At 35.9% G+C, this 26123-nt stretch overlaps 2 protein-coding genes across 4 annotated transcripts in view; both read right to left on the reverse strand.

Annotated features, from left to right (window-relative positions):
• LOC117371522 (ras and Rab interactor 2-like) overlaps positions 1-9421 on the reverse strand; it is a 268922-nt gene extending 259501 nt beyond the window's left edge. For all 3 annotated transcript variants that reach the window (XR_008648859.1, XM_033967226.2, XM_033967234.2), the window contains exons 1-2: positions 9297-9421; positions 3574-3693 (exon numbers count right to left, since the gene is read on the reverse strand). Coding sequence is in view for 2 of the 3 variants with exons in the window: in XM_033967226.2 (XP_033823117.1) it covers positions 3574-3642 (69 nt within the window). In the remaining variant the exon portion in view is untranslated. The remainder of the gene's footprint in view (positions 1-3573; positions 3694-9296) is intronic.
• Positions 9422-12644: 3223 nt separating this feature from the next.
• Positions 12645-26123, reverse strand: part of LOC117371540 (sodium/potassium/calcium exchanger 3-like) — a 63662-nt gene continuing 50183 nt past the window's right edge. Inside the window, exons 8-18 of the mRNA XM_055224957.1 lie at positions 22874-22948; positions 21949-21974; positions 21821-21874; positions 20824-20957; positions 19217-19377; positions 18065-18329; positions 15407-15573; positions 14975-15089; positions 14315-14427; positions 13684-13749; positions 12645-13447 (exon numbers count right to left, since the gene is read on the reverse strand). Of these exons, the coding sequence (XP_055080932.1) occupies positions 13295-13447; positions 13684-13749; positions 14315-14427; positions 14975-15089; positions 15407-15573; positions 18065-18329; positions 19217-19377; positions 20824-20957; positions 21821-21874; positions 21949-21974; positions 22874-22948 (1329 nt within the window). The 3' untranslated portion in view covers positions 12645-13294. The remainder of the gene's footprint in view (positions 13448-13683; positions 13750-14314; positions 14428-14974; positions 15090-15406; positions 15574-18064; positions 18330-19216; positions 19378-20823; positions 20958-21820; positions 21875-21948; positions 21975-22873; positions 22949-26123) is intronic.

A 26123-nucleotide genomic window follows, 5' to 3' on the forward strand; every position in this document is an offset into this window, starting at 1 on the left:
ATGAAATAAAGTATTTTGAAATGAATAGACAGTTGTTGAAGCTCGAAAATATATCAATCCAAATAGGGTCAAACTTTAGATCCAAAGCTGACACCGGTTAAGAAACTCTAAAACTATGTTCAAATAATGAAAATATGACCAAAAATAACCTCACTGCAACAACAACATTGGGGCTGATTAGTTTCATTTGCTGAGGTTTTTCTGCATTATCCAAATTCCTTAATTCCACTGTTTACAGCACTCCAGGGGCTGTGCAGATGTTGAAATGAGGATACTCTGCTCTGATTGGCTAAGATTGACATGTATGTAAAAGACTGTCTTTAGAAACATGCATAATACCCTTTTACGATTACTGACCATGGGCTGGAACTATATGATGCTATACTTTTAATATTGTGATTTTCTATAAAGTTGTTGTTACAAATTTCATCCAGTAGGAGGACCTCTTTTACAAGCTTCACTGCCAAAAATCTTACAGAGCAGCCCACATCCCCCAGTTTCCATCCCCCTTCTTGGACTGAGTGAAGCCAGTTCTGTAAAAACCTTAAGCTTTTTGTTAGATAGCAGCTGTCTAAACCAAAAAAAAACTAGGAAATCTGGACAATCCAACAAAGGATATGCACATTTACAGACATATTTTGGGAGAAATGTAGTCAATATAGTGCAGCAACACAGCATGACAAGATGAGGTCTGGACACAAACTTTGCTTCACTGACTCCCCATTAACACGTATGGTGAGCTGGTGTTGTCACAATACTGAAATTTCAACTATAATGAATAGACTCAATACTCAATAAAGATTATGATACCACAATAATAATTCAAAACAAATAGCATTTTTAATTGAGACAATAGAATGTGATTTTCAACATTAAATCGTAGTACTTTCTTTTATAGTACTATGCCTTCTTATATCTGTGTAATCCCTCACTCGTCCAGGTATGTTCCACGGCGGTACATGGGCATATATTACTCTAGGCGATTTTATACTTGTTCTGATACACCTCAAGATCATTCTAAAGCTGTTCAATAAAAGTTCAATGCTCTCCTGAAAAGGGCACTTTTTTAGTATCAATACCTGCTCAAATGAGTACCACATTTTCCACTCTAATTTGCTCTGGAGAATAAGTCACACCAGCCAAAAAATGCACAATAAAACAAAAAAAAACATATATAAGTCACACTGGACTATAAGTCGCAATTTGGGGGAAATATATTTTACAAAATTCAAGACCAAAAACAGACATTTTATCTTTAAATGCAAGTTATAATAATAACAATAAAATAGAGAACAGGCTGAATATCAGTACAGCACACTAACTTGACACATTTATATTTATTCAGCAACATGAAGCAAAGACAGCAAACTGAGTAAGTGTCTGGTATGTTAACGTAAGATATTAACAGTTAATCAGATATCTAAAGCATAAAAAACAAGCTGACAAGTTTACTCTTGATCTCACTCCAAAAACTAAATCCACTAAATCCATTGAATTCTTCATCCTTGGTGTTGCTTCTGAACAACTCTGCCAACTCCAGAAGTAGATGAAGCGCTGCTTCCTCTTCTGCGTGGCTGATGACAGATTTTCTTTTATTTGTTTTAGTCTTTCTCAGAAGTCTTTTAAATTACTGTAATGTTGAGATTTTCAATGGTACAGGAGTAGTAGATACTGGTACACAAGCCTAGAGTGCCCTCACGCAGCTGTTAGTCTGACAATAACAAAGATGTGAAATATTATTATAATATAATAATATTTTAATCATTTCACATATAAGTCGTGTCTGAGTATAAGTCGGACCCCCGGCCAAAAAAAGTGCGACTTATAGTCTGGAAAATACTGTATCTAGTTTCAGTGCTAGTATAAGTATTGATTAGTATCTAATTTTCGATAGTTTTAGACAGTGTAAAACTTCTTGGTCACAACTGCCCTGGTGGAATCTGACAATCAATCTACCCCTCCACTGCAAATGTTCAAATGGACCACTGCCAACCATTAAACTGGCACTATGTAACTTTTCTGGTGGAGGATCCGGTCCATCACCTGCTTTGCTTTGGAGGCATCACATGGGCATAGATACATTTAATGCCTCCTTAATGCAACCTTACGATGACAGTTGATGGTGGATCCTGCCTCAAAAAAGTTACAGAGTGCCATTTTACACATAATGATGACACCCTCAAGCAGTGTTAAATGGGACTGAACAAAAAGTGTCTATCCAGCTACAATTATGCTGCTGAATTCTGCCACGACTGGTACAATTTGAAAACGTGCGCAGTATATAATGTGCAGTATCTTTAATTGGGAGGCAGTGGGTGGTCTCAAATCCCAGGTGTTCCCAGGTTAATTCAGCCTTAAACAGAGCCTCTACTGTTACTTGTTTAGAGGAGGAGTGTAGCTGAAAAATAACTCAAGCAGGAAACAAGGTAGGCTCTTGTAGATAAAGTGGAGGTCAGTGAAGACAGAGCTGCTTGGTGCTTGGCTCTGGGCAAAGAAACATGAGGAGTGTTACAGCAACAAACTCGTGACGGGAACATCAACCTGCGGCAATGATTACTGTAATATTTATGTGATTACAAAGATTTTCAAGTATTAAATTAAGTGAAACAACAATAATCATTTATTTCTCCCTCTAGTGTCCTGTGGGAAAGTGCTTTGTATAGTATGATTGATATTTATCACATTACTCTTTTATATGTGTTATTTGTAGGGGTTTTGATTTTAACCGATGCAAATTGAATGAATGCGTGAATGCACAAAGTCTGGTATTTTCAAAGGATAAACCAGAAAATAACCGAGAGACTAGATACAAACATTCAAATGATTGAATACTGCTGACATAAACTTTTTGTCACTTGTAGACTTTATCCACATTGGGAAGTATAAACAAAACCTTTATTCCTTTAATAAACGTGTAAGTATGCTGCTAGAAAAGTAAAACTCCTTCAAAAAGTTAATCCGAGTAACTGAGTAAATGAGTAATCCCACATCAGACCCTTTATAGCTATAGCCTACAACTGGATTTATAGACAAAGACATTTGTGTGAAAGAGCAGTGTGACTGAGCTGCCACTGAACCATGCTGTCAAAAGGAAACTATGTGTTTGGGTTTAGCACAGGGGCTTAAACAAAGTGCTTTCACAGTCTCAGAGAGGAGGGAAAAACTGCACTGCTCATTACGGCCTGAAATTTGGACACCTAGCGAGAAATATTTTTAGCAAAACACAAACAGAAGGTAGATTTTTTGTTGAAGAATAATATTTACAGTATAAGGCAGCAAGTCATTTCAGTTGGTAAGAACTGGTAACTGGAATATACAAATGTTATCCATAAGACTTTACCCTTGCATTTATAGATTTAAATGAAAGTAGGTCATAATGTTCAAGACAGTTGTTGCCACTTATTTTGTTTATATGTAACTTCTCTGCACTAGTTTTCACATATAATTCCTTGAGAAATTAAAACAACCTAGAATAAATAAAACCACAGTGCAAAAAAAGTATATGTTTTAGAATTCAGTGTATACAAATATAGACCTTGCTCCCAAAAACATGTCTTTCTGTTGAAGTAATACCTTGAAGTAACTACCGCTGCGATCCGTCAGTCCGCTGGGGGTCTCTTCTGTATTTGGGCTGTCGGCCATGTTGTGGTCGTCCTCCCTCTCAGCTGCTCTCAGTGTTGTGTGGGTCAGCGTCTGCAGGAAACAGGGATGTGGGTCAAACGCAGTCCAGACATCAACCGTGGTGAAGCAGAGGAAATGCCTGCTCTCTCCACAGCTTTAAAATTATCACCGTTGCCATGGTGATTACCGTGGCACTGTGCCGGATTTTTATCATCTTAAATCAGGAAAAACAAAACTAGATTATGTTAAATGGGTTGCACTGAACTCAAGAGCTGCTTATGCAATATATGTGTATTAGGGCAAGACAAAATTTACTCATATACACGGAGGAAATCTGGGTATAGGGCCTATAACAACTTAAAACTAAATATTATATACTTGGAAAAGGAAAAGGTCCTCAAAACGCTGAATATAAGAGGAATCTGAAACCTATGAATCGTCAGCTCTGGCTTTCTCTTCACTGTCTTCTCTTATTTCACAGCATTATTTCAACCCTTTATTTAAAGTCATTCCAACTCTCCACTTTTTGGACAGAAATTGTGTCCATTCATTCGTTTTCAAGCCATTTCCTTCAGCTTGTGCCTGTGTCAGTGTTATTTTGACGTCTACATAGCCATAATTCATTTTCCATCTTGTGAGACTTTCACAGCAGCTCCTCTATTTGAAGAATGTTTCCTTGACTCGTTGAAGTCTATACAGTTTTCATGGGTTTTTTTTGGGGGGGCTTAACTTCAGATACACTCACTCAAAAATGAAATGTTTAGTATGTTAAATTATAAGATGTCACCTTATCCATTTAAAGTTTATTTTTGTTAAATGGACATAAGTAGGCCTATATGTTTTAAATACAACATCTAAATGATTTGCTTTTAATCATAAAGTAATACAATAAATAGGTGGAGAAAGGTGACCTGGCTTAATATGTTCAAATATGGTCATATAGGTTACAATACTTACAACAATGTGTGTGTATTTGATCGTGATCTTTACCCTGTGGTGATTTTCATATTGCTTTGGCGAAGATGAAAGGTCCTGTCCATTTAGCCAGGCTTGGAACTGGCACAATGCAGTTTTTGAGCACCTAACTATAACATTGCTATTTACTGTAACATATTTCATTATTTGTGAATTGTATCAAAATTGAAACTATCATTCTCTCTGGCATTCTTACATACCGGTATATATCTTGAGCAATTTCAAGTCAATTAAATGTACCTAAGAATGACAAGAATTAAACATGGTAGACTTTTATAAAAATTAAAGAACTTTAGTAAAAAATAGTGTTGCTATCCAAGAATTCTACAACAAAATGTAACTGGGAGGTTTCAAATTACTTCTATAATGTTGTTGCTACAAATCACCTGACCTGAGCTATTTTTGGTGATGCTGAAATTACAAAGGTGTCTAGACGAGTGGTTTCAATTCCACAACCGATGAAGAAACCGTGGAGGAAGCCAGCCCTCAATTCACTTTGTTCTGCTCTCCATGCATTTTATTGTACTATAACATAAAGAGTATAAAAACATAAATGTACCATGTCATAGCATTTATATCATTTAGTTCATGGTGGTAGTAACTAGGCGTGGTACATTTCAGACCAACAGAACCAACTCTTTAATTACTGCCATGGTAACCAAATAACATTACTAGTCTGTGGTGAGGCTATTTCCTATATTCAAGGAAATTATGGGTTAGGACTAGGTAGTATTTTCAGTATATTCTGCGGCTAAGTCTAAAACCATAGAGCTTGTCAAAAAGAAAGCATATAGTATTGAGAAACGAACAACATTTGTGATGGATGAAGTTAGTCAATTGCACATGGTTTTAGTCAAAATATGTTACAGGGGGCAAAACACACACTACAAATACTTATGTTATCTGTCAAGAGAGAGGAACTGTAGTATGTTTTGGGTCATATCTGGGTCACAAAGACATAACCCAATGCAGTAATGCAAATTCCTTTCTTGTCCCATGTGCAGGACTAATACAAACAAGCCTGACATTTTTAAGAAGTATCCAACATCTTGACTCCCTGTTTTTAGTGTAAAGGGTTAAAACAACAGAGACATCCTGCTGAGGTTCACTCTGCTACAACTGCACAGGCCCAAGGCTGATAAAACTCCCCCACAGGAAAACCAGAGGAGGTAAGTGAAAGATATACTTTTGGCAAATATGTTTGAGTTTGTATCACATGCTCAGATTGTACGACAGTAAATTATGAACTTAAATGTACCCAAATAGTTTAAATGTAAGGGTCACAGTGCACAGACAATGCTTGGATTATGCTGTGCACCTTCTTTTGGCAACATAAGAACCAAGGTGAGAACAACAACTGCCAAAATGTAAAATCTACCAACATGGCACCAAACAGTAGATGCTAGGAAATAACACGATTTCAGAGCTGTGATAAGAATAAGTCCAATGAGGATGAATGAGCTTTTAAAACACCAAGGAGCACTTTTGAGTTGCCATTGGTTACATGTTACATTAAAAATGTCTTGCTGCTCTGAAGGATATGGTCAAAGCAAACAGGATTACTTAAATATGTTACATGGGTGAAACGAGATTATTGCTATATTATTATTTGCCCAGTTTATTTCAGCAAAATGTGTCATGCTCCAGTGCAGATATGTTGGACAGCACAGGTTAAAATAAACTGGCTATACTGTCTGCATCTAATTAGTTTTAGAGTTTTATTGCCCGATAATGAGCAAGTACCTGATTAGCATGCAAGTCCTTGTTGGCTCCAAACTGCTCCTGTGATCTCTGAAAATTGTGAGAAGCAATAACTTTGGACCACTGCAAACTGTTTAAAATGTATTAGTATATACTTGTACTTGTATTTATAATATGGAAGCCATGTTGTAAAATTGTTAAAATATGCATGACTCCTGATATATAAGTCTCTGTATGTTGTTTATTTGAACTATCTGACCCATGTTGGTAAGACATTTGCACTTTGAGGAACGCAACCGCTCCAAGCTTTCCACAAAATGTTTAAAAATGTCACTCAAACACTACTGCAACTGACCAAACCGCTAACCTCAGATCACAGTTCTACACATCTCATAACAGCAACTTGCAAAAACTAAAAATTACAGTCTACCTTTGGAATAGGCCTGCATTAGTAGAAAGTGTGTCAAAAACCAACATAATTTTCCATATTATATTTTATGCCTCCATCCTTGAGTAACAGAGAGAGAAACACCAGTAGTAGCTCCAGATGGCCGTTTTACATCAACACAAGATGGCACAGGAATTTCCAAATGAGCAGATAAAGCAGTAATTTGGGGGGGTCAGAGGAGAAAAAAAGGAAAGGGAAGTGAAACATTAAGACCTCTCATAAAGACTAAATGCAAACGAATTATGTTTGAAAATCCCCCATTTCTCATGTTGTTTAATGAAAGAAACTCAACTATATATATATATATATATATATATATATATATATATATATATATATATATATATATATATATATATATATATATATATATATATATATATATATATATATATATATATATATCATCTGTCATCTGTGGTTTTCTAGAAAATATGCAGCCCAATGTGGCATGTATTATTATGTGGATGTTTCCACTTCATCTGTTCTGCAGAAGTCAGTCAGGGAGGGTGGACTTACCTGAAAAAAGCTGGCTCAGTAAAAATGTTTCAATACATTCATTGGATTAAAATGAGTAACCTAGTATTTAACTGTTACATAAGAAGACTCCTCTCTGCACCATCTATGCTTTACCATCATGTTTTATATATAAAAATGTGGTATAGTTACACATTTTGGAGGAATAAATTTGACTGTTTTTGTGTTGCATTATATGATTAAAAGTCAAATTTCCTATGTTTATGAAATTAAGATTGAAAGACAGCACTTTTTAAATAAAAAAAACAACTCTTATTATTCAGCTTGTATTACAGTATAAAAAGTAAATCTACACTATTCAAATCTTATAACTTTAAAGTGAAAGTCTAATGGAGACACTCAAGTCCTCAGGCCATACATTTCATGACACAGCTCTGCTTTAAACCATAAATTACCTGTTTTAAAGATGTCTTACTGATGATGGACATAACAGACAGCGCAGATTGGAAATTCATATTTTGTGACGAGAGGTTTGTGCGGTTTTATTAAATACTGTGTTTTTCATGTGTGGCTCAGAGAGAACCAGACAGTGAAATGAGAAGCATCAATCAAAAGAAGAGTATTTGGTGCTGGTAATTTGAGTGTTCGTGTTCTTGTCCAAAGATTACATCACCAGTAGGGTTGTCAAAAATATTGATAATCAAATACTAATCAATACTAAAACTAGTACTGAAATTAGATACTGAATTGAACGGGTATCAATACTTACAATGATCTTGAGCTGCACTAGAACATATAGACTAGTATACACTCATATACCCCACAATGGAACCTACCTACACGATTGAGGAATTACACAAATATAAAACCATATGGTAATATAAAAGAAAGTACTATTATTTCATGTTGAAAATCACATTCAGTTGTCTAAGAAATTATGTTTTTAGTATCATTGTGGTATCGGAATGGTTATTGAGTATGAAGTCTATTCCTTAGTATCAAAATAGAGTGAAATTTTAGTGTCACGACAACAATAATCACCAATATTTTGTTATCACGTCATGTGGCTATAGAGTCCAGACTTAAACAGCTGCAAAATATAAATTGTACTTTTAAGTTACATCCAAACTTTAAACATATCCTTGTGTTTATTGACTAATTTAAACTTTTATTTTAATGATTCATTTATTTTCCAGTAAAACCATTTTGGTCTAACCTGAAAATCCAACCATAAAATAAAATATCCATGAATTCTAGAAGTAGTTTTATTGCAACTACTACAAGATGTTTTTTGTTGTTGTTGTTATTGTTTTACTTTGTTTTTCAATTAGTCTACTTTTCATTACAAGTCTAGTCATGCTCTCTTATATCTGTTAGTTCCAAAAGCTCACAACACATATAATAACGTTGATAAAATAATAATTATGATTTTTTTATTCCTATTCCAAGTACAATAACTTCCATAGTGTATTTATTTCCACAGTCCTTTCAAAAAATACCTCTCAAATGATTCATTCAACCTCAAAATGCGCCAGCTACTTATTGGTGTGTGCGTAAAAAGTTAAGTCTTCCTGACCAATAGAAATATAATCTTCTTAACAGATTCCAAAGCAACTCATAAGAGGAAAACTGTGCTATTTTTCATAAATGACACAAAAGTGAGCGAGCTGTAGTCAGGTCTGAACAGGTCGTCATTACGCAACAAACATTACATGCCATTTTTGTTTCTTTCTATGCATCTTTTTATTTTTCATATAAGTAATGCCGTAGGTTTAGATATATTTAGTTTATGTTTAAGCGATGAGACACGTTTTTGGGCATAAGAGATTAGACTGCAGCTATTTCAACTTAAAAAAAACTTCCAAAACATACATCTGACGCTTTCCAGGGATAACTCTAGACTAGATTTGGTTATGAGTTTGCGCATTACGCTCAACCTGGCGCGCAAACAATAAAACATGCACAAAGGAGCTACTTTCTGTCTAATTGCTATATAATTAACATCACAAAAGCAAGCAGAAAAGTGATTAAAATACCTACTATGTCATTAAAAATCCCAAAAAGTTCTCCTCACCTCAGCGTCTTGTTGCGTCCTTCTGTTTTAATGCACTTCGTAGTTTGCGCATTGTGATCTGGAGGTCGTTTCCTTTCCTTTCCGTGCAGTCTAGACCCAGACCTACTTTTGGAGATACATGTTCACAATAGGAAACGAAGCTAATACAACAAAAAACGGTTTTGGCTGAAGAAAAGTTGGAAAATGAGAAGGGGGCGGGGTCTAGAGACGACTCTGTGCTCTGATTGGCTGCGTTTCATCCTTCATCTTCTGGGAGTTTTCTGTTTACCTCAGTAACTATGGTCAATGTAGGAAATACCAGGATTAAGGAAGGCTATCGTGTATTGTTTAATATTGTGTAACAGTCCCTCATATTTAAGCATTTAATTTAGTGTTTGTCCTTTATATTTTACGTTTACGCCATCTAGTGGTGAGACACACGGAACTAACTATTTAAATAAAGTTCCGCCCGACCCTAATTAGGTGCACTTATCCATCAGCGCTCTGTTACAGCCTCGTTTTTGCAGGTAAGATTAAAAAAAAAAGAACTAAAAAGTAGAAATAATAAACAACCTTTGACATCTTTATGGATATTTATTTAGAACAAGAGGAAAGAAAGCCCTAGATGAGCAATTAGCCCCTCCTGGATGTCGGCTCACGAGGTTTGTGTAATTTTATTTTTGTGTAAATTAAGTTTCATGTACTGTAAGGTACGAATTTCATTTTAATATTTATTTTACTGTATTTCCTTTTGTGACAGTACTAAATCCTTGAGGGTGCTACAGTCAGAATGGCTTTATTATGGAGTGAAGATGCACATCTCAAAGCTCCAGGACATTTTGCTTACATTTCATTACTAAAAGACACTAAGTTACCAACTTGTCTTGTAAAACCTTACTGAAAATAGTCCAGTACATAAAATGCCACTACATTTGGACAAACAGCCAAGCTCTAAAAGCCCAGTTTCTCAAAGAAGTAAAGCTCTGAAATGTCTAGAACTGGGCTTGATAAATGTATGAAGGAACAATTTCCCCAGAATCAGAAATTTCCATTATTATTATTAACACATTTTATTTATTTCTGTATTTATTTTTTGTTATAAAATATATTCATTATCTTGCCATTGGTTAGTAGGTGTCAAGGGGTCAAGTAGGAGACTGAAAAGTCTCTATAGCACCTTTGCAACCCAAGTCCAGACTCACCCAGAACAAAAATGACTACGCTTTAGATCAATGAGGCAAAATAAACACCTATACCTTTATATCCAAATAAAGACACAGAGATGCTGTACAGGCCTACTACACAGGCTCACTTTATTTTTTCATAATTATTGTAAGTAGGCCAATTTTAGTCAGGCAACTGAATAAAAGGTAGAAGTCAGTTCAACTCATTTTATTTTACTCTTCATTTTCCTTGTTAAAAATAAGGATTTATAAATATAGTTTACATTAACAAGCATAAAACAACATTTAATACTTTAAACTAACTCCTGTAGGCCTAAACACATACTAAACTGGATATTTCAGAAATTAGTCCAATGTTCGTGTTTTATAATATCCCTCTGATATGTACAGAAAAAAACAATGTCATTTCTAAATTTTACAGTAAAACAATTTGAATATGAAAATACATGCAAACTGAGCAAAGATTTCAATATTCTATCTACAAGAAAATAACGAAGCTTTCTTATGTGACAAAACCCTGCAGCGCCTGTGTGTGGCGGCAGTTAAAACAGCACCCTTTACGCCCCAACTTAAGCCCATAAAAAAATAAACAATTGTAAATAAAAATAAATTAAACTCATTATTTAACACATGCTGAAACACAGTGGCAATACTGTTGACAAATGTGTTTTTCTTGGCTCAAATACAGGCAAGTTATAGCCACAAGCAGTCATATTAGCATTTTAATACCAAGTAAAAACATAAAAGGTGCACTACATAACTTTGTGACGCATAGAAAGCCAACCTGCTTGTCTCCATGGAGATGTTATTCTTCTGCCCTGAATGTTCCACAGTATGACTTTAAATGTGTATATCTTCATGGAAACAAGAAGGGGATGTCACTATCCCCAAGCTACTGTTGTTATATGGAGAAGTGACTCTTATAATGTATACCTGAAGCAAAAAAATAAAATGAATAAATGTAAGATAGAGGGGGCTTTTAACTTAATACTTTTAATGTAAGATACTGTGGAAATAACATCTCCATATAGTCAAGCAGGTGGCATACTCCTCACAAGAAAAGCTACACGGTGCATCTTTAATTTACCAACAATTTCAACACATTATTAAAAAGTCATAAAGATAGAATTTCTCCAGCGTTCCCACTAAAACACAAAATCTCCATTGCAACAAATTACATGGCAGAGTTAACATGCTGTGCGTCACTTTTAGAAATCATTAAAATATTTTGTACATATACAAATGTAGCAGTATCTCTTCAAACTATACAAAACTTATAAATTAGAAATGTCTATTCTTAAATATAAACAACACATTGCATTACATTGAGTGTATGGTCCAAAAGGCTGAAACTGGGCATTTCACACAATCCTTGAATAAATTAATTCATAAATAAATCATGATTATGTTTTCCCAGAATCTAACCTTGGTTTCAAGATTGTGACAAAAACGCAGCAACAGGCAGACACACAACCACTCGAAGGCCATTCATTCTTAGAAACTGTGCAGTCTTATTCCTATTCTAAAAATACTTTTGGCTTTAAGAATAATATTCTGTACAATATTTAGAAACTACAAACTAAATTTCAAATATATTACATAGGTCTTATGTCAGTAGTTACGTGTTAAGATGATTTGTAATGATAACGTGTATATATTTATAAAGTGACAGTGCTGGGTGTCCTTTCCATTGAGATCTCTTTCATGATAAAATGCATTAGTTAAGCAGTCAGATATTAATATTGATACAGGAATAGTATTGTTTTGATATAGTATTGAATTCCTAGTTGTTGTCCTTTAGTGCAAAGCGTAAGTGGTAATTAAAACATGCTGCGTTGGTGAGTTTTGAGCAAGAGAAACAACATTGATAACACTTCAGAGTAACTCATGTGTATTAAACATTCATAAGTGTTAATAAGTATGTAATAACACTTGTATGAATAACTGCTTAAACCGAATTACCAACAACATGTACAACTTTGCATTTATTTAAATCAGCTTTGTTTTGTTTTGGGTTTCTGTATGCATGTCTACTGTGCATGCATACATTTTAAAATATGTTATCCAGAAGTACCTAAAAAACTATTCCTTTAAAACAAGACATTAACCTAAAACAAAAATATTATATATATGTACAAATTGTAAAGATTTAGATAAAATATTTACCCCCTGCAAAGTTCTTTAGTACCACTAGAGGTCCTCCTATCATTATTTGAGAAAGTCTGGTTTCTTGATCTCATCCCAGTCTTCAAAACTGTCTTGGTTGTAAATACAAAATTATCTGAATTAGAATCTTTAACTAATGCCAGAAATAGTGAGTAATTTCATAGTCTTACATTCAAACTGGCAAACCACAAATTACTGTACACATTTGGACCATTACAAGACCTCTCCAGTGTTGCATAAGACCAATACTTACAGTACTGTAATACTTTTCCCTTATGTACAACTTTAAATATTGTGTGTGCTTATTTCCAAACTTGTACAAATGGTAAGAAACAATCCAGCTGAAAAATCGCTGCCATATCACAGGATTTCAGTTCCTCCATCAGTCGAACCAGGACACAGTCGTCCAATTCACCAACACTGAACTTATAAATGTCATTTTGGATTCAGTTCTCAATTCTAGTCCACCTTCTCCAATCATCAGCATTGACATGGGCGTGCTCCTCTGCTTGGACCTTCTTTTGGTACCTCAAAGCAGTAATGCCCCCCTCTCTCTGTCTGTATTGCACCAAAGATAAATTATACCAAGCTCTATATTCGGTAAAAAAAGACATTGGAAATCCAGGCGTGGTTTTCCTAAATTTTCCAGTGGAATAACTGGTGAAGGGGTCAGTGAATGTCACGACACATGGGGAGGTTGACGAAAATGAAGACGTTGAATTCTATGAGGATGGAGAAGCACAGGAAGACGGCGTACATGAGCAGGCAGACCAGGCCCAGCCTCTTGTCCAGAGTCCATTTGTTTAAATGAACACCGACAACCTGCAAGTGTATAGGACAGGAAAGGATTAACATAGAAATAGTAGTCTTTAGTCTTTTTTTTCTTTTCCTGAACCTTGTCTTTTCATGAATAAAAGCTGGGACTACTAAATTGTAACCTCTCATATGTGGAGTTATTGGTATTAGGTTTGTCACAATACAAAATTTTGAACTTGTTTGGATTTTTTTCTTTAAACATACAGAATTGGGTCAGTGATCAAACTCTGGGGTAGACTTACTGTGAAGAAAACTGATGCTAACAAGAGCCCCACAGAGAAGATGAGCCCTTTGCTGTTCAGATGTACCTGAGGAAATACAAATAATATTATTGCATCATTCTTATACTCAATACTTTTATTTTTTGAACTGTGAAGGGACAGGGGTGGGTGTTAATAGGCCCCTCCATACGTCTGTCTATAGCTGGGAATAACAGTGCCCCATTCTGAGTTTTAAGAGGAAAAACTACATATTTACAACAGTATTTCTTTGTTAAACCACTATACGCATATTACATTTACAATTCAATCATCAAGATTATAAATAGTATTTAAATTCTCTAAAAAAGACAACATTGTAGTGCTACCTCAACTTGGTTTTGTGCAAAGTACCAAAAAATGTTTATGGCCATATATATTGATAAAGCAAGTTGTGATATGAATACTGTATCAACAAATAAGAAATCACAAAAACACAACATTTTGATGTTTTTTAGCACACTGCTACTTCTGCCTACTCCTTTTGGGCACTATTTTTGTGTTAGCTTTTTGTAATACAAGATACTGTTTAAAAAAAAAACAAACAAAAAAAACAAAAAACTGCTGAACCCTCTTCTTGTGTGCACTATATGCTTGTGCTTTATGCTGTACTCACATTGGAGCCATAGTCGATGCAGAGCGTTTGCAGAGCCCAGGGCAGACCCAGCCCCACCAGGATGTCAAACACATTACTGCCAATGGAGTTAGAGATGGCCATGTCCCCCAGACCTGCGGCAAGGACAATAATGCAACAATGGCATTCTTACACCATCTCAAGACAAAGCTCACGTATAATAATAATAATAATAATAATAATAATAATAGTACATTTGATAAGCACCTCCCCAGGTCACAGTGAACAGTGAAAAGACTTTTATAAAGAATCCATTTAAATGCAAGAAAATTGACTTAAAAATAATATTCATGAGTTTTTGCTCTTGTCATGCAATATTCTGAGGGTTTTTATCATTCAAAACGTATAATATTTTGTTTTAAATTGTAAATTGCTACGACAATGGTCCTACTTCTTCATCATTCTGAAACCCATGGATAGGAGATACTGAAGTAATGATTTAGTGCTGTCAGTCCTATGTATTCCTTGTCTGAGACCAAAAATTGAAACATGTATACTTTTATATTATTGTAATGAATTCATCTGTAAACAATGCCACTTTAAACGTCAAATATGTTCTAGTCATTACAGTATAAAATGTTTTGACTACACTTTGTAAACACTTTTTCTGAGTTTTATTTCAGCTTCTGTGTGTGACTGTACCTTGTCTTGCCACTATGACACTGGCCATGCAGTCTGGGACACTGGTGCCGGCTGCCAGGAAGGTAATGCCCATGATGACATCAGGTATGCCAAGTGTAAAACCAATGACTGTCACCTGAAAATAAATCAACAATAAAAAGATATGTTTCATAGTACTTGCAGTAATTACATCTACTAGTAATGGAGCACTCGACGTAGTTGGTGTTACATTGAGTTGTAAAGTAGGATTGGGTACATTTAAAATTATAGCTCTATAGAGAGTTACTACTACTGGTTAATTAAAGATGCAGTATGTAATTCCAGACAGTTTTTTCTCTGTCATGGCTCAAAATCAAAGTGAGAGAAGAGACAATGTGATGAGTCAAATAGTTAATTATGAAACATGTTCCTCATTCATGATTCATAATTGGATTCATGACCTAGTGCACTCACCATCCACACCATGATGTAGGAGAGGCCAGCGATCCAGATGGTGGCCGTGAAGAAAGAGACCATGAACCATCTCTCCCAGCGCCGCTTACAACAGTTTGGTACAGTGAAGAACAGTAGGAGAGAGAGAGGCCACATGAAAAGCCACTTCAACTTGTTACAACAACCAGCTGTAGAAAAGACAAAAAACAAGGATCTAAAATGAATAACAATACTACTACTACTATCAATAATAATAATAATAATAATAATAATAATAATACATTTAATTAACTTTCTTTCTCTTTCTGGTAGAGCATTCCCAAGGTTTTGGAGCTCAAGCTGAGAAGGTCCTATCTGTCTTTTTGGCCAGATGGGTTTTACAGTGAGGAGAGATTCACCAAAGGAGTAAAGAGGTCTGTTAGGCTTAGACATGTATATTGTGGAGCTTGATAGTTAAGAGCTTTATAGGTGATTGAAAGAATTTGAAATCAATGATAACACACTGGAAGCCAAAGTAGAGAGGCCTGTGCTGGAGTGACAGATTCAAGTGTTGTGTTTGTTAGCATTCTTGCTGCCTTATTTTGAATTAACTGAAGGCGGTAAATGTATTTTGAGTTGATCCCTGAGTAATGGACACAATAATCAAACCCTGAGGAAATTAAGCAGTGCATTATTTTTTCTAGGTCAGGTTGGGCTTCATTTTTGTCACAAGCTTTAACTGGGGAAAACAGGATTGAGTAAACTTGGTAATTTGGTGATGAGAGGGTTATAGTAAGAATATGTTGACTAAGGCTAGGAAAGGTTCCTTTGAGAAAGCATGTTAGAATAATATCTAAATAAATGGTAGATAAGAAGTATGTTATTGCTCCTGATAGTTGAAGGCAAGGGACGTTTATTTGTATAATGTAATTCGTAAGTGCTTTGCAGAGTAAGTAAGACATCAAAACATAATCACAAATAATCACCATAAAATGAACATTAAAAGAGAAGAGTGCAGAATAAAAACCTTTCAGTCATATGCACAGCTAAACAGAACTGTTTTGAGCCTGGATTTAAACATTGTCAAAGTAGAGGCCTGTCTCACATCTTCAGGAAAACGTCCAGGTTTTAGCTGCATAAAACTGAAACGCTGATTCCCAGATCAGTGTTTCTCATTATTGAATCACCAATAATCATTAATTCTGGTGATCTGTTTTTGCTGATTTGTTTTTTGATTTGCTTTTTGCTGTTTTTGATGAGAGGGACACCTGTAAAGGTGACGCAGTGGTGGCGTCATTTTTGAGTATATCCTCATTGTTGCATGATGTAGTGCGGGGGGAAATAGAAGGGTGCTCAGAGGTATCACCTTGGTGCTTGGTCTGAGTTGGCGTTTAGTACCGTGTGCTATTATCTAATAGATGGAGAAGCCTGATAGGATTCCTCTGGAGGAAGGTCCATTAAAGGTGCAAAGCTAATTGAAAGCGGAAGTGTGTCTGAACTGTTATCTAGTGGCTCAAAAAGAGGGAGAGATAGTCTCTTATTTCCTTTCACCACATATGCCCAAGGTGTTTGTTTAGTAAAATTATCACCACCCATTGCTCTGTCAGGTTGATTGATGCAGGAGGAATCTAGAGAGAACAGCCTGGATTGTAGCACCATCTTGTGTTGAGAAAGGTCATTAATCAACTGTTGATAACAATCCATTCAGTAATTCCACAGACTCCGCTGAGTGTGTTTGCATATCCATTAGGATGGTTCTGTTTGTATATGGCTGCTGATGTCTTTAGAGGAGTGTGCTATAGTGTGGAGTGTTTGGAGCAGTGTTAGCAGTGTCCAGTAGCGTAGCCAAATAGCTATGGTAAGCTCTGATTTATTTCTCTGATGGAATTGTGGCTTGTGCAGATCTTAACCCATTTATTGTAGAATTATCAACAATTTTGGGTTTTCTTCAGTCTGTAGAAGTTAGCTGCTAATGAAGCTAGTACTAACTAGTGCTTGTGTGTCGAGAGATACATATATAGTCCAAAAACATATGTAAAATCCCCCAGCCTGTGGTCCTGACCTAGACTAGCTAAAGATCTGGTGATGGTTCCCCAGGCACTATACAGCAGCAGAATAAGAAGCTAATTACCAGAACAGAAGTTACACTGTCTGTATCATTGCTTTCTATAATAATAGACTGCATTGTAAATGTCATTTAATGTCTTCTGCAGAGAATTTGAAAGGATTGTAGTAGGTCCTGTTTTTTATGGTCTTAAAATATGAAAAACAAAACTATTTAATCTTCAGTTCAGTGGTCCAGTTACATCTCACTTTCACTAGCACCAGGAGGCCCGAGTAGAGTTTTGCTCTCAGGGTAATGCTGATAACGCTTTATAATTAGATACAGACAATCATTCTGACCCTAAGAGTCGCTTTTACAATAGCTATATCTGCACTGGGGCAAAACTATTTTTACTTCATTATATGAAAAACAAATCTAGTGTAGCATCTTTAACTTCCTTGAGTTAAACCTACTAAACCTGTAATAAAGACCGCAACAAATGTTCTGAAGTGTTCCATTCACATTTCAGGTATGACACAGATTGAATGATCATATGTGCCACCTATAACTGTGGCTGTTATAAATGGTCAATGATTCTTCTCACAGTAATCATACCACTGACATTGCAGATATATTTTAGTATAGTGGCTTTGTACCTGGTACAGAGAAAGGCACCAGTGGCCCGTTGCTGTCCTCCTCTGCATCTCCTTCATTTTCATTGTTGTCATTGTCATCTGTCTCATTCTCAGTTTCGTTCCCGGACTCGAGCCTCTGCAGTCTGCACCTTCCGTTCAGACCCTGTTCTATGGCGCTGATACCATTCTCCAGACCCCATCTGCCCTGGGACCTGGGGGCAGGCTCCGAGTCCCCATTAGTGAATCGGTTTACCCGGGTCTCTGTAGTATTGATCAGTCTTTGTCTCTGTAAAAGATGTATAAGAAAAAGCTGTGAAGAAGTTGAAGTGTAATATCAATAAGGGACACTGTGGTTACATGCACACTCAAAATCTTATCACATTTTTAGAGATTACGAAAATCACATGTAAACAGTAAAATCATCAGCTTTCTTTCTAATCCTCTGGTGTACAGAATCAGAGTTTGTAACCGTTGCTACAGTTTTTCCTATCTCTTGCAGCCAAATCTTGTCAGCCAATCAACTTTGACTATAAACCAACCATCAGGCAATTTATGACCCTCTCCTTTGTCCATCTAATTTTCACTGCAGCAGCTGAATCATCAGCCTGTATACTACTTCACCACAAACCTGCAGTGTGTCTAAAATGTTTTTGTTAATAAATGTTGCTAGTAAATATATCAATTCTGCTTTCCTGTTATTGTTTACACATTCAAGAAAATATCCATTGCACCTCATTCATCTGTGAGTGTTTTTCTCTTGAGTTCTGACATATAAACATATCAGCTGCTACAACTGATTCTATTAAAACTATAATGTCCACAATCAGAATTGGCGTACATTAGAAGAGTAAACAATCATGAATCATTTCGCCTCCATCAAAGGTGGGCAAGAGTGCACTATATAATGTTTGTGGTGGAGGGTCTGCCACCTGCTTGTCTCCATAGAGATGTTATTGCTTTGCCTGGAAGGTTTGAGGGTGTCAATCAGGTGTTACCTTGAAAAACATGCATTCTTACTGAAAACAGCGTCACCTGATTGTGCCCCTGGCCCTAGGTAGGTTTAATGCCACACAGTAGGACATCCCAGATAACACGATAACAACTTCATGGAAACTAGCAGGTGGTGGGCCCTCTACCAGAAAAGTTAGATAGTGCAGCTTTAAAACATCTTACCTCATTGATGAGCATGCGTGAGGCCATAGCGAGGCGTGTGCGGGGGGAGAAGTGGCTGGTGATCATGATCCTCATCCCAGCCTCAGAGAAGGATAGCTGGTGTGGGTACGCAGACAGCAGCTCATCCACCATTAGCACCGACGGAGTGCACTGGAAGTTTGCTGTTAAATGCAAAATACAACACAAAACTATAATCTCAAATTGTTCTTTTCTTTTTCCTTTTGTTAATCAGGGTTAGTGGGGTTGAAACATGTATAGGAATAGTAAAATCAACACTTAAACATTTCATATCACGGCTGTTACTAGGGTTGTCAAAAATGTGATACAGATAACTAATCATACAAAGTAAACTATAAAAATTAGATATTGAAAAAAAAAAAAAAACATAAACCAGCCAAAGTTGGACCTTTCCTGAATTATTTCTCTTAACTTAAATAAACCTTCAAATTACTTTAATAATGAGAAACTACTATTTGGTGTAGGAAAATTACCTTCCTCTTATATTATCATTGTGGTATCAAAATCAGTATTGAGTATCAAGCATTTTCATCAAAAAAAGTAGTTTGAAACTTTTTGTATTCGTACAAAACTACCAAGTCCAACCTCTTATTATTTCTATGATATCAAAGCACCTGACAATGAATTAGATTTGGCTGAACAAAAGTACAAATCTACCCCTTTAGGTTTAGGGTCACTGCACTGGACTGTAACACATCGAAACAGTCTGACCACCTGCTTCACTGCTCTAAGAGAACACCCTACGGGCCCATTTAGCAGACTCACTCTCACTCTGAAGAGTATTAAGAACAAACCAAGCTGTCACAGACTTCTACACACTTAAAACTATGTAACTTGTGTAAAAAACGTTGATCTGTAGAGCAGAGTAGTGGGGTTAGTCCTCCTAATTCAGCTATTGTTAAATTTGCTTTAAATCTAGTCTACTTTTGGCTTAGGTTAATCTTGGCCTGACCATTGCTGCTTTTCAGATGGCATTACATTTTATAAGCCTAAAATGTACAATTGAGATGGGGGGATGAAAATGGAACCACTCACCCATTCATCCAATTCATACATACAACCTTCAGATCAGTGAACAAACTCTCACACAAACACAGATTTTTGGTGCTATATATAGTAAGATGTATGTTGTAGATTTTTCTATGACAATATAATACAAATAAAATATTGCCTGTTAAATTGCCTGCTTTATTTATTCTGTATGTGACAAAAATGTGTCTAAAAATACTTTGAAAACACCCCTAGTAAAAATGCAAAGACAGATATGTTTAATGTGGAGCTTTCCAGGTGAAACATCAACAAATATATAGGGGCAAACAGATGGTTCACTCTCCATCATGAAGTTACATAGTGCCCCTTTTTAGATCTGGTTAATTCCTGAATTTTGTCCTGGTTCTGTTAAGATGAAATGCTCATTTGTCTGTAAAACTCTCACCTGGACAGTCACACATCTTCTAGGTTATCATACATATAAATAGCTAGTCCACTGCGTCCCTTCTGTCTTTGTATTATGCAAATGTGAGCGTGAGGAGATGAGCAGATGAAACATTCAGGTCTTTAGAGGGCAGAGGAAGCACAGATCTCATTACCTTTCTTTAGCAGCACCGCAGTAGCATCACAGCTGACAGCGTCGTCCAGGTCCGTGCTCCCTGTCAGACCGTTGGCCAAGTTCATCGAGCCTTTCTTTCGCCGGTCGAAGTAACGCTGTGCCCTTCCATTGAACCTGAGCGACACATGAGACAAGTTCAACTTTCCTTTCACAAGTAAAATGTAGTGATCCAAATTATTATTCATTCTTTTTGGTAATCATATCTGATTATAATTATGTGAGTGGTGCGTGGCTGACATAACATTAAAGTTGGCTTTCACAAAGCCTTTGGCACATCATTAGTATTCACGTGCATTCATTTTTTGGTCACGAGCACAGATTTAGAGCAGGATTTTCAGACATTAAATGTCCTATAGTACGGAAAATTGACTCCTGTGAGGAGAAAAGAATACAGCCTAAATATGCAGGGTTTGTGTGATAAACATATGTGAATGAAACAAAAGAAACTCCAGGTATGTTTTTGATGAGGAAACAATATTAAAACATTAAAACACAGATCAGTAAATAGTGTAATACGTGGCCTTTAAATTGAAGCAGGCTGGACCACCCCTGCAAAGCCAATCAGCTCTCATTCCAAACCATATAGTGACTCATATGGGTTTTCCTTACAAAATCACAATATAAAATGTAAAGATTGTTTTATTTATTTATTTATTTATTTCAAATTTTGTTGCTACTTTCTGCTTTTGATATACACTTTGTGGGGGGTAAAAATATAAACAATAAACTCTTACTTTATAATAAAAAGTTGGGTACTGGGTAAAAAAACAAAACAAAACTTCTTCATGAAAATGATTCATAAGAAAAGAAAAATCATGTTAGAAATTAAAGAGCAACAAATGAAACTCACTGAATAAAGTCAACTTACTGCCTTTACCACTGTGTCATACGTGAGGTGATACAAAAGATCCTTTAAATTTACATTTAATTCAATTAACTCTGGCTACATTATGGTAGATAACACGGAGAAAACCTACTTCATAATGAGGATGTAGACTGCATACATGAGTATAAGCACCAGTGACTCCCACCTGCACAAAGATAAAATGAAGTTAGAAAAAATTTGTCTTAAAACAGCTTAAATTTAGAAGATAAAAATACATACCAGCACACATTCTCGTCATAGATAAACTGAAAGAATTCAATGAAAGGGAAGATCAGAACTGTCTCCAAACATCTGTCTGGAGTATCACACATTACAGCCAGCTTAGAAAAAACTGTACTGTGATAATATGGTTTTACATTAGTCTAAATGATTTTAAAGCTAGTTTTCCTGGCTATAAGTTAGTTAAAGGAAAAAAAAAAACACAACCGAAAACATATGTATTATACTGTATGTATATATATTCTGCTCTGATTAGTTTAGTGTAATGTGACACCCTACAACAGCAATATTAAAATACACCGACTTTGTATTTCAAAATTTGAAAAATGCCCCATTTGACTATCAACCCATTAAATGCATTCAAATTCAATAAGCACATATTTTTACATGCTAATTTTTGCTCAGAAAAAAATAATAAAAGGTACAGTATGGAACTTTCTGGAGATGGCACGGCACTTGCATGGTTCCATGGAAAATTTAAAGCCATACTTCAGAACACTCTCCACGGAGACTGTTCTTATACCATACTGTGGAATATTATAGCCAAAGGAACAATATCCCCAAGGAAACAAGCTGTTGAAAACCGTCCACACAACACACTGATCTGTAAAATGAACCTTTAATTGGAAGAATATTGGAAGACCAAAATTAACTTTAAAATAACCCTCCTCTAGGCTACTCTATAAACACAAAAAAATTGAAAAACAAAAACAAAAACAAAAAAATCTAAAGTATATTTTTTGTCAAAAAAGTTACATACTGTGGCTTTAATCTGACCTACAATAATAAGCCACTATGGCATATAAGACTATACTGTACACAGAGAATATGTGATATATAAGAAAATGCAGAACTGTGATATAATCTAAAATCATCTAACAACTGCAGGAGCATATGTGAGTGTGTTTGTGTGCATTGGTCTTACAGCAATGAGGGCCACAATGGAGAACGTGTAATAGATTGAATCTCGGAGTAGAGCCCAATGAGAAAGCTTCACTGCCTGCAGAGAAAAGAAGATCAGCCCCCTCTTCCTCTCCTCTTCTCAAACGCCTCTGTCATCATTACCATACTGATGTAAACAAACCAGTGCCCCTTGTGACCTTGTGAAGTACAGAAAGTTATTGTATGACAACTTCCTACATACAGACAAGATGAGTTTATGCAATGAGAGAGCAGCGGAGGAGAAACACAATGCAATGACTAACAGCCCATTTTAATTCATAATCTCCCACACAACTTTAGCACATGGAGTGAAGGTCAAGAGGCGTCAAGAACAACCCTTGTGTTACTATTGAACCACTCATTTTACCAGAACAGTTAAGATTAAGATATATTTATAATTATATTTAAGATTTTGGGAAAAAAAAAAAAAAAATCTGAAATCATGACATCACACAAGGGAATCCCATTATTGTTACCTAGCAATCATTTTGTACACTGGGCCAAAACTCCTCTAATTTACACAGAAATTATTATTTGACAAATAAAAATATTAGAAATGACCAAATTAGGTAAAAATTTGAAAATTATAAAAGGCAGAGTTGACGGGAACACTTTGATCAAGATTCTGAATGTAGGGATGGGATACCAAAATGCAATAGGCCTATAGTCTAATAATATTATGATAAACTAAACTAAACTGGAACTAAACTTTAGACCTGGACTAAACTAGGTCCACAACAGGGCCAACGCTGATTCTACATCCATTCTAAACTGGGCTTTGTTAACACATTTAACACATACATACGCACACATTCAACACATAAATACATCTTACACATTTATATGATTGTTTAAAATATACTCAATTCCATCGGAGAGCAACGCTATATAGATTTGTATTGTTTCTTTTATTAGCAAAGTTGAACAAGATTTTCTAGTATAAATATTCACCATATTCTGTATCAATGTTAGGAATTCATCTCAACTTCGTTCTACTTGATGTCTTTAATGTAAATAAGTTAAACCATAAACCATAACAAAGTACAGCCCTTTTGCAGTAGTTGGTGCTGCATCTGGATCTGATCCCGTCCTGTGGCTCTCATTATCTGCTATGATTACATAATCCACAATCTGGGATCGCATTACGGTTTGAGTCCAGCTCATAGATTTTACAGAGCGCAGCTTATCCTTGTTCTGAGCTCATTTCCATGTGAGGTCCAGCCCCCTCCCTCTCTCATGACCACAGGGAAGATACAACACGACTGTATGTGAGGCATCTACTGTAGGAACCTCATGAGGAGGTTTGTAGTGAAAATAGAGGAAAACATTGTCATTATGCAAAGGCGATATTAGTCAGTCTGAACTTAACACTATGATACAATTATAATGTATAAATACAAATAGTTAATTCATATTTTTCTTCTGATTTTGATTTGCATGTTATTCTAGCGTAAACTTTATTTGAGACGCCCTTAGATATAACCTTTCCGTTATTGTAGCTTGTATATATGATAATGATTTGCCCCTTTAGGCTGCATGGGTGCATGACGATGGTAACTTTTTAATATAATGCAATAAATAATTACATTTAAAAATATGTATATCTAGGGTCAAAGAAATAGAGTAAAATGTAGATATTCATATTATTGCATTAATCTTATATAGCCATTTTTCAGACCCTAAACAGCACTTCATTCCATATTGATGGTTAGTTACTATTGTATCCACAGCTGCCCTTGGACATACTGACAAAAGCAAGACTGCTAATTTGTGCCAATAGGCCCTCTGACAACCACCATTTTTTCCCAGTGATTGCACAACTGCTAATACTAATGTTATTTATACTATGTACTGAACTATGTATCTGCCGCACACAGAGCTGAAGGAGATGTCTTTGTTTTGATTGCGTGGTACATGTGTAGGTGCGGATGCAGTGTGGACTTCTTTGTGCATCACTACAACAGTCCTACACTTAACACTAATGTGCCCGTGGCTATAGTTTGCACTTCAAAGTAATTATTTATATCTTTTACCTTTTCATCTATTTCTCATCAGGGCAAAATAGAAAAACATCTGTCTAGCTAATCTTGTCTTTGCATCCATTATACCATTTCAGCACACCTATAGTTTGATTAGATATGTCATATTTTTAATCTATAGTACTTGTAGTTATTTTCTTTGGGTTAATTCCACAATGCGCTTCAGCAGTTTGACTGAGAGAGCATCACTGGAAAAGCACAATTCTTAACAAATTGTATCTGTTAAAATAAAGTGACTGACTTTCGTGGTGAAGAAGAAGCTGAGTAGAAAGGCAAAGCACTTCTACTCTCACCTATGGGCATGAGCTTTGGGTAATGACCGAAAGAACAAGAGGAGCCAGCTGAGGTGGCTCTGGCCTCTGTTCCCTCCTGGATGCTTCCCTTGAGAGGTGTGACATTTCCCACTGGGAGGAGGTCTCTGGAAAGAACCCAGGACACACTGGAGGCCTCTGGAAAGATCCAGGACACACTGGAGTCACTCAGCTGGCCCTGGAACCCTAATGATCACTAGGGTTTCCAGGAACCCTAGGGAGGAAGTGTGGAAAGGGAAATCTGGGCATCCCTGCCTAGACTACTGCCTTTGCCTCTCGGCCCCAGAAAAGAAAATAAGACTTTTCTTTTGGGCCTTCCTTGTATAATCTAACCATTTGCCAATTCCAATCTCCACATCCTTCTATTATGTTCACTATCCATCATTTGAACATATTCGCAACATCTTGATAGATCTCTGATTTTATCAACTCAATCCAATAACGTTTTATGTATTTTTCTGATTTATCATTCTAAAATTACAGAAATATAAATCATTGTAGTTAACTATTATATTTCCTTAAATGTTAATATTTAATGCTAGCTCCAGCTGAGCCTCAGTAACAAGCGAAAAAACATATTAAAAGTTTTTTAATATATGCAAAATGTATGAATATGTAAAGCTAGCATTAGGCTGTGAAAATGCCAGTGGCCAAACAGCTGTGAGTTTGTTTATAGAAGTGTGATTCATGTTTGCCTTCATAACATTCTAATGGACTTAAATATCATATGGAGAGCAAGTAGAAATTCACTGGTAGAATTAATGCGGGAAATTACATAAAGGTTGACCTGATTTTAGTAAATATATCTGGGATTATTAGGGCTTCAACATGAGACCAAATGTAGCATTAAAAGAGCACTATAACTTTTCTGGTTCGGGATCTT

The sequence above is a fragment of the Periophthalmus magnuspinnatus genome, chromosome 1 (assembly GCF_009829125.3).
Source record: "Periophthalmus magnuspinnatus isolate fPerMag1 chromosome 1, fPerMag1.2.pri, whole genome shotgun sequence".
Lineage (NCBI taxonomy): Eukaryota > Metazoa > Chordata > Actinopteri > Gobiiformes > Gobiidae > Periophthalmus > Periophthalmus magnuspinnatus.